This window comes from Phascolarctos cinereus, unplaced genomic scaffold (genome assembly GCF_003287225.1).
Source record: "Phascolarctos cinereus isolate Bilbo 61053 unplaced genomic scaffold, phaCin_HiC Scaffold_3;HRSCAF=262, whole genome shotgun sequence".
NCBI lineage: Eukaryota > Metazoa > Chordata > Mammalia > Diprotodontia > Phascolarctidae > Phascolarctos > Phascolarctos cinereus.
In genome coordinates, this window is record NW_027555736.1 from 241261602 (window position 1) to 241273759 (window position 12158).

Consider the following 12158-nt stretch of genomic DNA (forward strand, 5'->3'; position numbering starts at 1 on the left):
TAATGTGTAAGAAACAGAGAGCAAGCCAGTTTGGCTGGATTGCCAAGTGCAAGAGGAGGATTAATGTACCATGACTTTAGGAAGATGAGTTGGGGCAAAGTTTTGAAGGGCTTTAAAAGGTCAGCAGAGAAGTTTATATTGAATCCTAGAGTAAACAGGGAGCCACGAAGGAGATGCAGTAGGGGAGTTGACATAGCTAGATTTGTGTTTAAGGAAAATCACTTTGGCAGAAGTGTGGAAGATGAACTGAAATAGAGAGAGAAAGCTCTCCTCCCCAAATCCCAGACCCCAATTTTTAAAAGGGGGGGGGGAAACCCCCTTGTTACAAATATACATAATTGGGCAAAACAAATTTCCCATGTTGGTTGTGTTGAACACAATGTATGTTTCTTTCAGTACTTTGGATTCATCACCCCTCTGTGTGAATTCATTACCTTTCCTCAAAACCTACTATCTTCTTAAATTCCATTTCTGTATTAAAAGCATCACTATTAGGGGCAGCTAGGTGGCATAGTGGATAAAGCACCAGCCCTGGATTCAGGAAAACCTGAGTTCAAATGTGGCCTCAGACACATAACATTTACTAGCTATGTGACTCTGGGCAAGTCACTTAACCCCATTGGCCTAGCCAAAAAAAAACCCAAAGCATCACTATCTTTTCAGTCATTCAGGCCTCAGTAATTCAGTAAACATTGGAAGATGCTTGAACACTTGGTTTCATCTTTAATTCTTTCTTCTCTTAGGCCACTCACAAGTCCTGTTGATCTTACCTTTGTAGTATCTCTCAAATTTGTTCTCTCCTTTCTGTACCGCCTTCTACCACACTAATTCAGGCTCTTATCACCTCTCAGACTACTATAATGACTTCTTGACCATTCTCCCTGTACCCAGAATTTCTATTCCAGGCTTCATAATATCCTTCATACTATCTTCCTAATGCATAGCTCTGATCACATCACCCCTTTGCCTTGTTCAAAAAAAAAAATCAAGATGTCCCCTTTGCCAGCTGAATGAAAGTACAAACTCTCTCTTCCCAAGTATTCAAGGCCCACTATGATTTAGCTGTAATTTACTTATTTTAGTATTTTCTTGGATCACCCACCATTATATTCTTATCCTTTTTTTCTATAACTATGCCTTTGTTCTAGCCATAGAGGTGCACAAGAATTCAAAAATTCAAATTGAAAGTTTCCCTTCTTTCAGGGACCAACTTACATGATACTTACTCCTCAACCATCCCTAGGATATAGAAAAGAGGCATTGGGATCCAAGCTGTTGTCAAGCCTTGAAATTGTTGTGCTTTATTTTGTCAACTATAATGTCTTCAACTTTTTTCAGAAGTAATATACAGTACTTAATTTTGTCTGTAGCTACATGATAGTCCAGGATCACCCCAAACATTTTCTTTCTTTCTGTATATTAGTATGCACTAAAAGTCCATTCTCATGTGTACATTTGCATGTACAGAATACTGAATTGGGCATGGTTAAAGGGACACAGGGCAAAAAACAATGTTGTTCTAGGAGCTTGTTTATTCATCAGGAATTTGTCTGATTTTTAATACTTGATGGGGGTTTACATTTATAAGCATAAGAATGTAATTTTGGGTCTTTAAAATTTTTTTAATTAAGCTTGACAGGTTTTAAGCTATAGCTTTATTTAAAGACAATTACATAAGACCAAGAAAGATATAATATTTTAAAAATTTGGGCTTACAGCTGTGGTGAGATAGTGTTACCTTGCCTGTCTACAGTTTCTTTATCCTGAAATCTGAATTCACTTGAATGTAACTTGGAACCAAGAAATAAATTCTACACACCAAAATAACACTGGAGGCACCCCTTTGAAAATTCTCCATCCAGAATAATTGCTAAAAAAAAGTTTTGGTACTTCAGTAGTATGAACTTGACATGCCAGATAAATGAGGCTTGCTAATTTGAAGTTTTTTACAGCCTGTTCAAATTAGAATGATTTTATTTTCTCTTCAGAACTACTGCTATAGATGAGGAGCTTAATCCAAAGATATTAGCTTTGCAGAATTCTCAGAGAAAAAGGAAAATGGAACATGAAGGTTCACTTTTTCAAGCAGTAGGAATTGTAAGTGCTGGTTTGTGTATATATACTTCTCTACCTGACAGATTTTCCGAACTATGGGCCATAGATGTTTCCTTGTTTCTTTTTCCAAATATTGAAGTTCTCTCCAAATTTGAAAAGATTCTTATTTTGGTCTTCTGTTTTCCAAGTTGTTTTCTATTCCTTGTTGATATAAGGAACAGAAGTACTAATTGAATTTTTAAAAAACAAAAATGAGTATAGCTCTCATTTAAATATGTCCTGGTAAATTTTGTTTGAAATCATTTCACAGATTGATTTTTGCATAGTTAGCAGTTAGTCCTTTTGTTATAGAAATAACTTTCTCTCTTCAACACAATGGTACATTATTAAAAAAGAATGGGTAAGGATTTAGCATAGTCTAGCTGATGGTATCCTGACATATTGTTGGTTTAGAAGTGATTTCAAAGCTTTCTCGGTTAAGATTTCATTGAGTGGAATTTCAATTATCTTCCTGTTTTTAGGGATCATTACATCAGCAACCAGATGATCCTGGAACTACTATATCTCTTTCTTGGAAACGTGTAAAAGGATGCAAATCTAGTGAACAGAATGGAGTAGAGCAAAAGACAGTCATCTTAATACCCTCTGGTTAGTGTTATCTCTTTTTTCTCTTAGCATCACATGAAACAAGTAACTAAAACAAGTTTCAGAAAAAAATGAGGTATGATTAAATTAATCATTTGTATTAATGGAGGTGAATGAGGCAAAATAGCTTTGGAATTTTATGTCTTAAACATGTCTAAGCTCTTGGAGTTAATGTCAAACAAAATTATGGAGCCAAATTGTGAAGACTTTAACCCGGAGAAAAACTGGGGAGCTATTCATTTTTCCCCTTGTATTTGTAGAATTTGAGCAGGAAGGAATCTTAAAGATTATATAACCCATTTGTAAAATATTATATGAAGATTGGCTAAAGGAACTGGTCATGTTTAACCAAAAAGAGAAGACTCGAAAGACATACTCATTTTAAGTATTGGAAAGGCTATCATATGGAGAGAGAGAGAGAGAGAGAGAGATTAGATGCTCTGTTCTATTTGGGCCCAGGGTAGAAGTTTCATGGAGGAAGATTTAAGCTTGATGTAAAGAAAAACTTCCTAACAATTAGAGCTACCCAAAAGTATGATGGGGTGGGGGGGGAGGGTTCCCCTTCCTTGGAGGTTTCCAAGCCGAAGCTAGCTGACCATCTGTTGGATATGTATAGTAGAAACATCTTTAGTTTTTGGGCTAGATTAGATGGGCCCTGAGGTCCCTTCCAATTCTCAGATTCTGCCATTCTTTCAAATGAGAACACTGAGCCCAGAAAATAAAGGACAATCCTAAAGTTACATAGTCTGGAAGAGCCTAGAATAGAATCCATATTGACTAACTCTAGAACTGTAGTATTTTTTCCCAGTATTTTATGTTGCCATCCTCCCTCTTTACTTGATTCTTCCCTGCCCAAGCAAGTAGAACAATACCTAGGTGCTTAAACATTGCCTTTTTTTTTCCTTCTCAGTATATTGGCAGTCAACTGTTGCCTCAGATTTATACGAATAATCTAATTTAATTGAATATCTAGGGCTTTCCTGATGATCTTCAAGTGGTATTCTACCCTTCTACACATTAGAGTAAAGAGAATGTGTACATAGATGGCTGCAAAACTAGTTCATCAGAGAAGGTTCTGTCAACTTCTTATGCAGCTTTGTAACATTTCTGCTTTTTCTAAGAGATATTTCTTTTTCTTTAGATTTAGTAAGTAGACTTCTGGGCCCATCAATGGATGAAAGTGGATTACCACAGCTCACCAGTTATGATTGTGAAGTTAATGTTCCTATACAGGGAAATAGAAACCTGCTGCAAGGTGAAGAATTACAGAGAGCTTTGGATCAACTTAACTGAGCTTTTTACAATAGTCATTCCTTTTGGACACTGGTGAATCATCACCTAAAGCAGTCTATTTATATTTTCTATATCTGATTTTAGAAGCCTGGCTACAATACTGCACAAATTCAGTTAGTTCAGTTTTGGTCCCCTTTCTACTTTATTTACTTTGATGTTCTTTTTAGTATGTTCTTTAATGGATCAGAAACAGCGCGTTTTTATAATTTTGGGGTATTTAAACCATATAGTACACTATCGTAGCAATGTTAAAATATGCACCTTTTTATTTATTTATTTTTGGCTAGGGAATTTGTCCCTTGTTGAATTCTTATTAATGAAATGCCAGTATAGTTAAACTGGCAGTAGCTTTCATCATGATCATAGGCAGTTGAAAAAATTTTTACAATTTTACTCAATTTTTTCATAAACAATAATGCTTTTACCAGCAGTAAGTCGTAGCCACAATCGCACAATATATTTTCTTAAAAAAAAAAACCAGCAGTTCCTCATGCAATATATTCTGCATTTATAAGACTAGTTTTTAAGAAAATTTTTTGTTTGCCTATGAAGTTGTTAAATCTGGAGTATGTCATTGTTGGTCATATAATAATGGTTCTCAAATGCTGTATGGTTTATGATTAAAACGAGTGAAGCTATTTACATGGTATAGAAAAAACAGGGGTTTTATCTGGAAGATCTAGCAGCATTTATTTGGATAAATTCTCTTAATTTAGAGAGATTTAACATTTCTGTAGTCACTGCCAGTTCAAAAGACAACAAAACCCTACCTGTAGTTGTGCAAGTTTATGCTAATATTGTGTAACAGATATTAAATCTAAATGTTCTGCTTACCCTGTGTGGTATAGGTGATATTTTGAGCAGATTGTATAAATAAATAATAAATCATGCATTGTTAGCAAAGTTGCTCAATATTTGATGTTTTTTGTTTCATGCACTTTGTCGCTATTAACATCTTCATGTTTTTATATAGATTTCAATAACTGAATATATTTTTAGAAACCTTATTTTAGGAATATATAGTTGTCACATTAAACATCTTGTTTTTCTATGGGTATTGTACAAATTTTTCATTTCCTTATTATTTTTGTTGTTTGTGGTTCGATCTAACACTAACTGTATTGTTTTGTTACATCAATAAACATTTTATGTGGACCAGGCCCTCCAAGAACTGTTTCATCAACAAACGGTATTTGAATCCTAATGTAGCCACAACTTTTAAAATTGTTCACATGCCTTCAAGTATTTTGCAAAACTCAAATTTGTCTTGACTATTTCTACTGTTAAAGCTAAATACCCCTCACTGTATTATCATCTTAAGTAATATTCTGTGAAATCCTTAAGTGTCATGTTTGAGTAATATTAAGCCCTATTATCCTACCATAAAGGATGTGTTTTAGGGAATATTTGTTTAGATATTTTAAAAATCATAACTATTAAAATGATGCAATGTCAGTACCCTGGCTGGGGTGAGTCAATAAGAAATAATGGATATTGTATATATTAATAAACTCAAAACTAAAAGGGACATTTGTGATTATCTAATCCACGGGCTCTTAACCCCTAAACCTTTTTCTTTGTATTTTAATAACTCTTTCAATAGAATTGGTTTCTTTTGTATTTTTTTTCCCACGTAAAACTTTATTCTGAGAATGGGTTCATGGACTTCATCTGCTGGGGGTGGGGGTGGTCCATTCATTACACAAAAAAAAGGTTAAGAACTCCTGTTCTAGTCCAGTAAATAAGGAAACTAAGCTCTACAGCCCAAGATCACACTGTTAGTGATGAGCAAAAACCCAGTGTTACTCCAAATCTAGTGCTTTCTTGACTATACAACTGTACGTGCAGCACGGCCTGGACTAGAAACCAGATCTCCTGACATGAAATCTGAAGTCCAGTGATAATGTGCCTTATGGAAAAATAAGGTATTCAGTGCCAAAGGTATCAGATCCCTTACTTCAGGTTATTAAACCTAATGAATTGAGTCATAGGTCAGAAGGATGTCAAAGTAAGTTTGTTCCATACTCTAAAAGGAAAATAAAATGTGATAAATATAAATCAAATGTTTTAGACTAAAATCTCATATTGGAATAGTTTCTTGATACAGCTTATTTTGAAGACCATTTTAACATTGATCAGATATAATTTTTGTAAACTTCAATGTGCCTTTGAATAATTAATAGTTTTGATAAGCAAAATACATCGTTATCTTGGTGTGGGTATTGACTGATGTGAATTGCCAACCCTTCCATACAGACTTAATACAGGAAAAACAATTAATTCATCTTGAAACTAAGCTTCTAGTTATCAGCCTTTCGGGACTTAGGTGGTTTTCAGATGATAAAGCCATACTGTCTTGCCAGCCCTGTTCTAAAGCCTTTCCACTTTGGTAGGACTAGGACCTGAAGAGCTTGTGCCTTAGAGAATCAAAGGTTACCTCCATTAAAAGGAAGCAATAAAGTGAGACTCTTAAGGTAGGAATAAACAAGATCTGGGAACTAAGACTCAATAACAAATTTACTCAATTTAGGAAGAAGATTCACTGGATCCAATACTTTGACTGTCAAAAGGATCATTGGAAGCAAAATTATATTTAGCATTTTCAATTCACATGGGAATGAAATTATTTGAGAAATAAGGCCTGGTGATGAAGATTACAACTAGAAACGTTAACAGAGATGTTAGACTTGGAGCCGGGAAGACCCGAGTTCAAATATAACCTCAGACACTAGCTGTGGGGAAAAGGGTTATTATACTGTTGGGGGGAAATTACCATACTGTTTAAATCCAACCTTATGTAATTAAAGGTTGTCCACATCCAGAATGTCCCTTGACCCCAGTAACTCTCTGGGAATGCCAGAGAGGGATGCATGGTATTTCTGATTCCCCCAGGCCCCAGATCCACTCTAAGCATTCTTGTCTTCAATTACCATACCCAGGAACTCCAGAGGGTTAGTTACATGTATCTCAATCTACCTTGTTTTTAGGCTACCCTCTTGGCAATATTGCTTAATTGTGTATGTGGGCTTACTGTGCGACCCTGGGCAAGTCACTTAACCCCAATTGCCTAGAAGAAAAAATGTGTATGTGGGGTTCATGGGTTCCTGCGTGGGAAACTTTTGTCAAAATTGCACATCAAGTAAATCTTTCAGAATCTGGGTAGAGAGGCCACTCCCTTTCCAGCTCACTCCCCTCTGCAAAATGACCTGATAAATTTCTGTAAAACTTATTTCAGATTTTCGGTGTGTTCTCATGACCAACAGACCCTGGGCCAGTCATATAACCTTTAAGCCTTAGTTTCCTCATCTATAAATGGACATAACATCTACCTCACAGGGTCCTGAGGATTAAATAAGATAATATTAATGAGATAAAAGTGCTTTCCAAACCTTAAAAGTGTTAATATATTAAAATATAGAGCTAAGATAAAATAAAATCATGGTAGAAAGAATTGAGTATCCAAGTTTCAAAATTTTGTTTATTCCTTCAATAATACACTATTACCTCAAAAAAGCTAGCCAACCCTAGTCTTTCACAAAGAAAGTATAAAGTTGTGTTTTATGAAATCTTATATGGGCCACTCTTACTAAAAGCACCCTCAGGACCTTTGGGCCTTTTCATATGACCTGTTCCTGAACCCAACCAGAATGTGAGGCAGGAACGATCTGTACAGTACTTTGCCCATAGTAAGTGCCTAAGAAATACTTTTTTCATAATTTTCACACTGAAAGCATTTGTTTGTAAATTAGTATTCAAATATTAAGTTAACATGTTTGGAAAAGACCACAAGAAGGGGACGGCAAGAGATGAAGGTCAGAGCAGAAAGATTAAAACATAAGATGATGAGTGGTTGGAAGGGACAGAGCCACACAAAGTCCACTATCATTCAGATAGGAAATACTAGGTTCTTAGAGCTAATTAAAATTTGATCTGTTAAAAATAGATTGGTCCCAAGGTGCCCTATATTACCAGACATGAACTTTAAATTTTACTTTAAGTAGCCTAACTTTTGCTTCTTTTGGAGAAATATCCCTACAAAAAGCCATATGTAATAACAATTGAAGGGCCACACTAATATATTCATTTTTCAAATGAACAAATAGAATTGAAATAAAATTAAATTGGGTTAATTTAGTGACTGATTTCTAAAAACTTAATGTTGATTATAATATAGTTTATACTACAGCATCAGAGATTTTGAGTTTGTTACATGTTTTTGTTGTTAGTTGTTACCTGATTTTCCTATAAATTCTATGAGGATGGTGGCACAGGTGTCTTTATTTTACAAACTAGACAGCAAGCTCATGAGGTTAATTTGCCTAAAATGACAGCTAATTTAGCAGGACCACAATTCAAACTGGCCTTTTTGATCATTGTTAAGTACAGAATAGTTGTTCAATGAATGCTTGCTGTGTATCCACCCTATTCTCTGATGTGTCCAGATTTCTTTATTGATGAGACTGCGTAAGAGTAGATAATAGTGTTATGCAGAAATTGTAAAGTCCTAGTTTGGTAAATTTTTCCTCTTAAACCAGGTTTCATCTGGGAATCTTGTTTTATTTGTGTAGCTGACATTAAAATGACATTTAATTTGGTTTTATTTTAAATTTATCATAACTACCACTACCATTCCAAACAAAAAAAAATTTCAAGTGGAGAGCAGACCTTAAAAGTCGAAGGACAAAACTTTTGACAGAAGTCCCTAAAATGCATTATTTCATTTAAAAAACTCCTATTTTTTCATGGATTTCGTTGTGATGCCTTTGCAAGCAGTTTGCTACTTAGGTTTGGCAAAAATGCAATTAATACAGAAAATAACTGCCTCAACTTTTCTCACATTCTTTAAGCAGTTCCGTAACCCATCCAGGTGAATCTAAATAATAGTTGACAGTTATCTAGTACATTACGGTTTGAAAAGCACTTCCATTTTCTCATTTGAGCCTCAAGACAATCATGTACGACATGATTACCGATGTTTCGTCTCCATTTTACAAATGAGGAAATCGGCCCAGAGCGGTTAGGTGGCTTGCCATGAGCACGCTTGGAGTAAGTGTCACGGCCAAGACTGGACCTCTGTCTCTGTCTCTTTCTCTCCCCTGCAACACATTTGCCTCTGTTAACTTGTTATAAAAGAGAGAATCTAACTTGGGGGGAGGGAATTGTTGGGTTCAGCCTGACTCCCTAAGTACGTAGTTTTATTCTTACCTGGGGCTGACGAAGAGATACAGTTCTTGACCGACATCCTCCTCCCTCCTTTCAATACTTTCAGCTGCCCACTCTTCCAGTCTGACGTCCTCTTCACTTTAGTGACGCAAAGACCTGGCTTGGTAAAACGGTCCTGACCCTCATCAGGACCAGATGCAAGGCAAAGGCGAAAGTGGGTGAGCCTGTCCCCTGAGTCCATGGGTTGCAGGGAAATAGAGGATAAGGATGCTAAACAGCTACCCTAGGCTACTCCCTCGTGGCCCCGCCCCGTCCAGCTCCAGGCCCCGCCCCCGTACGTGCTTCACCGCAGCACCGCAGCCCCTTCCCCTCCGCTTGCCCCTCAGGCCCAGGGCAGTTGAGTAGCCGCTGCTGAGCTGATAGCTGTTTCTCCGTGTGTCCGCTCCAGGCTCTCTGGCCGTCTACGTGTGATTGTGCATGTTAGGAGTGGGCTGTTCACTTTATCCAGCCCTCTGGATGAGAAGAGGGCGGCCAGGGGGGTCAGGACCGCCTTTTGTCTTTAGTTAACCTTAAGAACCTGATGCAACCTTTCCCTCCCACAAACTCCATTCATTCAACAGATGGGGACACACAGTGGAGCTACTTCTATTTCCTGTCAATGACTGGTGTGCACGGCTGATGGTGGTCAAAAAATAATGACGTGGGAAGATTCCTAATGATTTGAATATTGGTTATTTGCACTGTATTCAAAATCAGTTCCGAACTGAGAAAACAGAAAGCTGGGCTTGTTCTGTAACTTAAGGGAATGTTTATAGAAATTGCCCAGACTTTAATTGCCAAGCTAGGTTACTATGGCAAAAGCAAGTGGGAAATGTCTTGCCATTTCACTTGCTTGTAAGTTGAGTGGAATTACTGAGGTAATGTTTTTGGCATATCATAGAGTACCTTCAAAATACCAGGCATTAAGGCACTGTGCTACGTGCTGGACGCAGAGAGAAAAGGAAAAGGAGCCCTTGCCTTCAGATAAATATATTCAGGATAATTGGGGGGGGGGGACTAATAAGTGAAAGTATCAGAAAAAGCATCTTGTAGGAACCATGAGCTGGATCTCGAAGGTTCGAAGTTTCAGTTTTTCCTGCCTTCAGTGTCATAGTTAAAGTGTAACAATAATAAGAGATCATATTTCTATAGCACATTGCTCTCTAATCATAAGAGTTAAGTAGCACAAGTATTTTTATCTCCATTTTACAGATATGGATAAGTTTCAGTCAGTAAACATTTATTAAGAACCTACTATGTGCCTAGCATTGTGTTAAAGCTGTGGGGATATAAAGGTTCCTTGAGGAGTTCACAATTAAGTGATTTAGTGTCCAAGGTCACAGGATTACTATATATATTCACTTGAAAGTCCACTGTAAGATGTTCTTGAAGATGGGAAAGTCAGAGAAATGTTACAGTTGTAGGAAAGGCAATATTTACACACTCTGATGTGGTCTTAAATTAGTTGTATGCCTGTAGTTAGTGCTATAATTGTACAATTTATTTATATTATATAATAAATATATGTATCAGATAAAGTACTTTGCACATAGTAGGCCCTTAATAAACATACACTTACTGTGTGCCAGACAGTGTGCAATCTAGCACAGGAGACAAAATGCAAACAAATATATGCAAAGTGGGCTACATACAGGATAAATAGTAAATAACATAAGGAAAACACTGGGATTAAGACGGGTGGGGAAAGACTTCTTATCCAAGATAGGATTTTAATTGAGATTTAAAGGAAGGTAGGGGAAGAAGAGCCAGGAAGAATGAGAGTTGGAGGGTCTTATTCATGGAGTAGCCAGGAAGCCAGTATCTCTGAATGGAAAAGTACATGTCAGAGAGTAAGGTGTAAGAAGACTGGAAAAGTACAAGGGGGCTAGGTTATGAAGAACCTTGAATACCAAACAGAGCATTAAAAGTAGATAAAAGGATATCTTCATCAAGGAATCAGTCTTTTTTCTCTTTTACATTTTTCTCCCAGAGATCCTGAGAGTGCAACAGTTGTATGAATGGGGTGGGGGGGTGAGACTGAGGTTTGGGTGGTTTTGGAGTAGCACATGGCAGAGGTTAATATGTATTCAACCATATGGTTTGAATATTTTAAATTGCTAAGGTTTGTTTCTTTAGTACCCCTAAGTTTGAGAGCAATTCTGGAATTACTTCTACTAGCCTGAGAAGGAGGATTTCTTAGGCAGCATGATATCAGAATACAACCTTCAGGACAGATAAAGGGAAATTATCTGGGTAGTATGGTCTCAGGGATTTTTTTTTCCTTTTCTCTTCCTTTTCTTTTTTTTCTGATGAGTTCGTGGATTCAGTCTTTTATCAATAGAAGGAGAATTGCTTGAACATTGTACCTATTAGAAAGAAAAGAGGATGAGATTTTTGGTTCTTAGTGCTAGGAGGATACATAGCAAGGAACTAAAGCCACTATATAAAGGAGCAAAGGATCTATATACTTTGCAATCTGCCATTATAGTAGGTTTTTCAGATGGTTTTTGTCTGAAGGAAAGGGTATTTGCTTGAATAGCACTCATAAATGTGTGGTCCCTCCAGGGGGAGTTAATCGTACCGTAAAGCTGAATATCTCTATTTATCTTTGTAAGATAAAGGAGGGACTTCCTGGAATGTGAGTGATCTAGAGAGGATGTTCTCTGGGTAGTTGCTCCAAACTGCATTCCCTTCTGGGGAGTTCCAGTCCTCATAGTAATACACCTCTACAATAATTGGTTTGTTTTAAACCTAGCAGGCAACATAATGACCCCTAAAGTTCACTTGTTTCCTTCCTTTTCAGCTTTAGGGAGTTTATTTTAGATGAAAAGTTCCAAGTTCAGTCATAGTCACTCCAGGTTACCAATTAGAGTTATCTGGTGGCTGGATAGAGTGATTGGGCCTGTTGCCAGGAAGACCTGAGCTCACACTTTACCCCAGACACTAGCTATATGGGCAGCTAC

At 36.9% G+C, this 12158-nt stretch overlaps 1 protein-coding gene across 1 annotated transcript in view; it reads left to right on the plus strand.

Moving 5' to 3' along the window:
* The window catches only part of HIF1A (hypoxia inducible factor 1 subunit alpha), a 49649-nt gene extending 44128 nt beyond the window's left edge, over nucleotides 1-5521 (plus strand). Inside the window, exons 13-15 of the mRNA XM_020986497.2 lie at nucleotides 1989-2097; nucleotides 2577-2703; nucleotides 3842-5521. Of these exons, the coding sequence (XP_020842156.1) occupies nucleotides 1989-2097; nucleotides 2577-2703; nucleotides 3842-3993 (388 nt within the window). The 3' untranslated portion in view covers nucleotides 3994-5521. The remainder of the gene's footprint in view (nucleotides 1-1988; nucleotides 2098-2576; nucleotides 2704-3841) is intronic.
* The last annotated feature ends 6637 nt before the right edge of the window (nucleotides 5522-12158 follow it).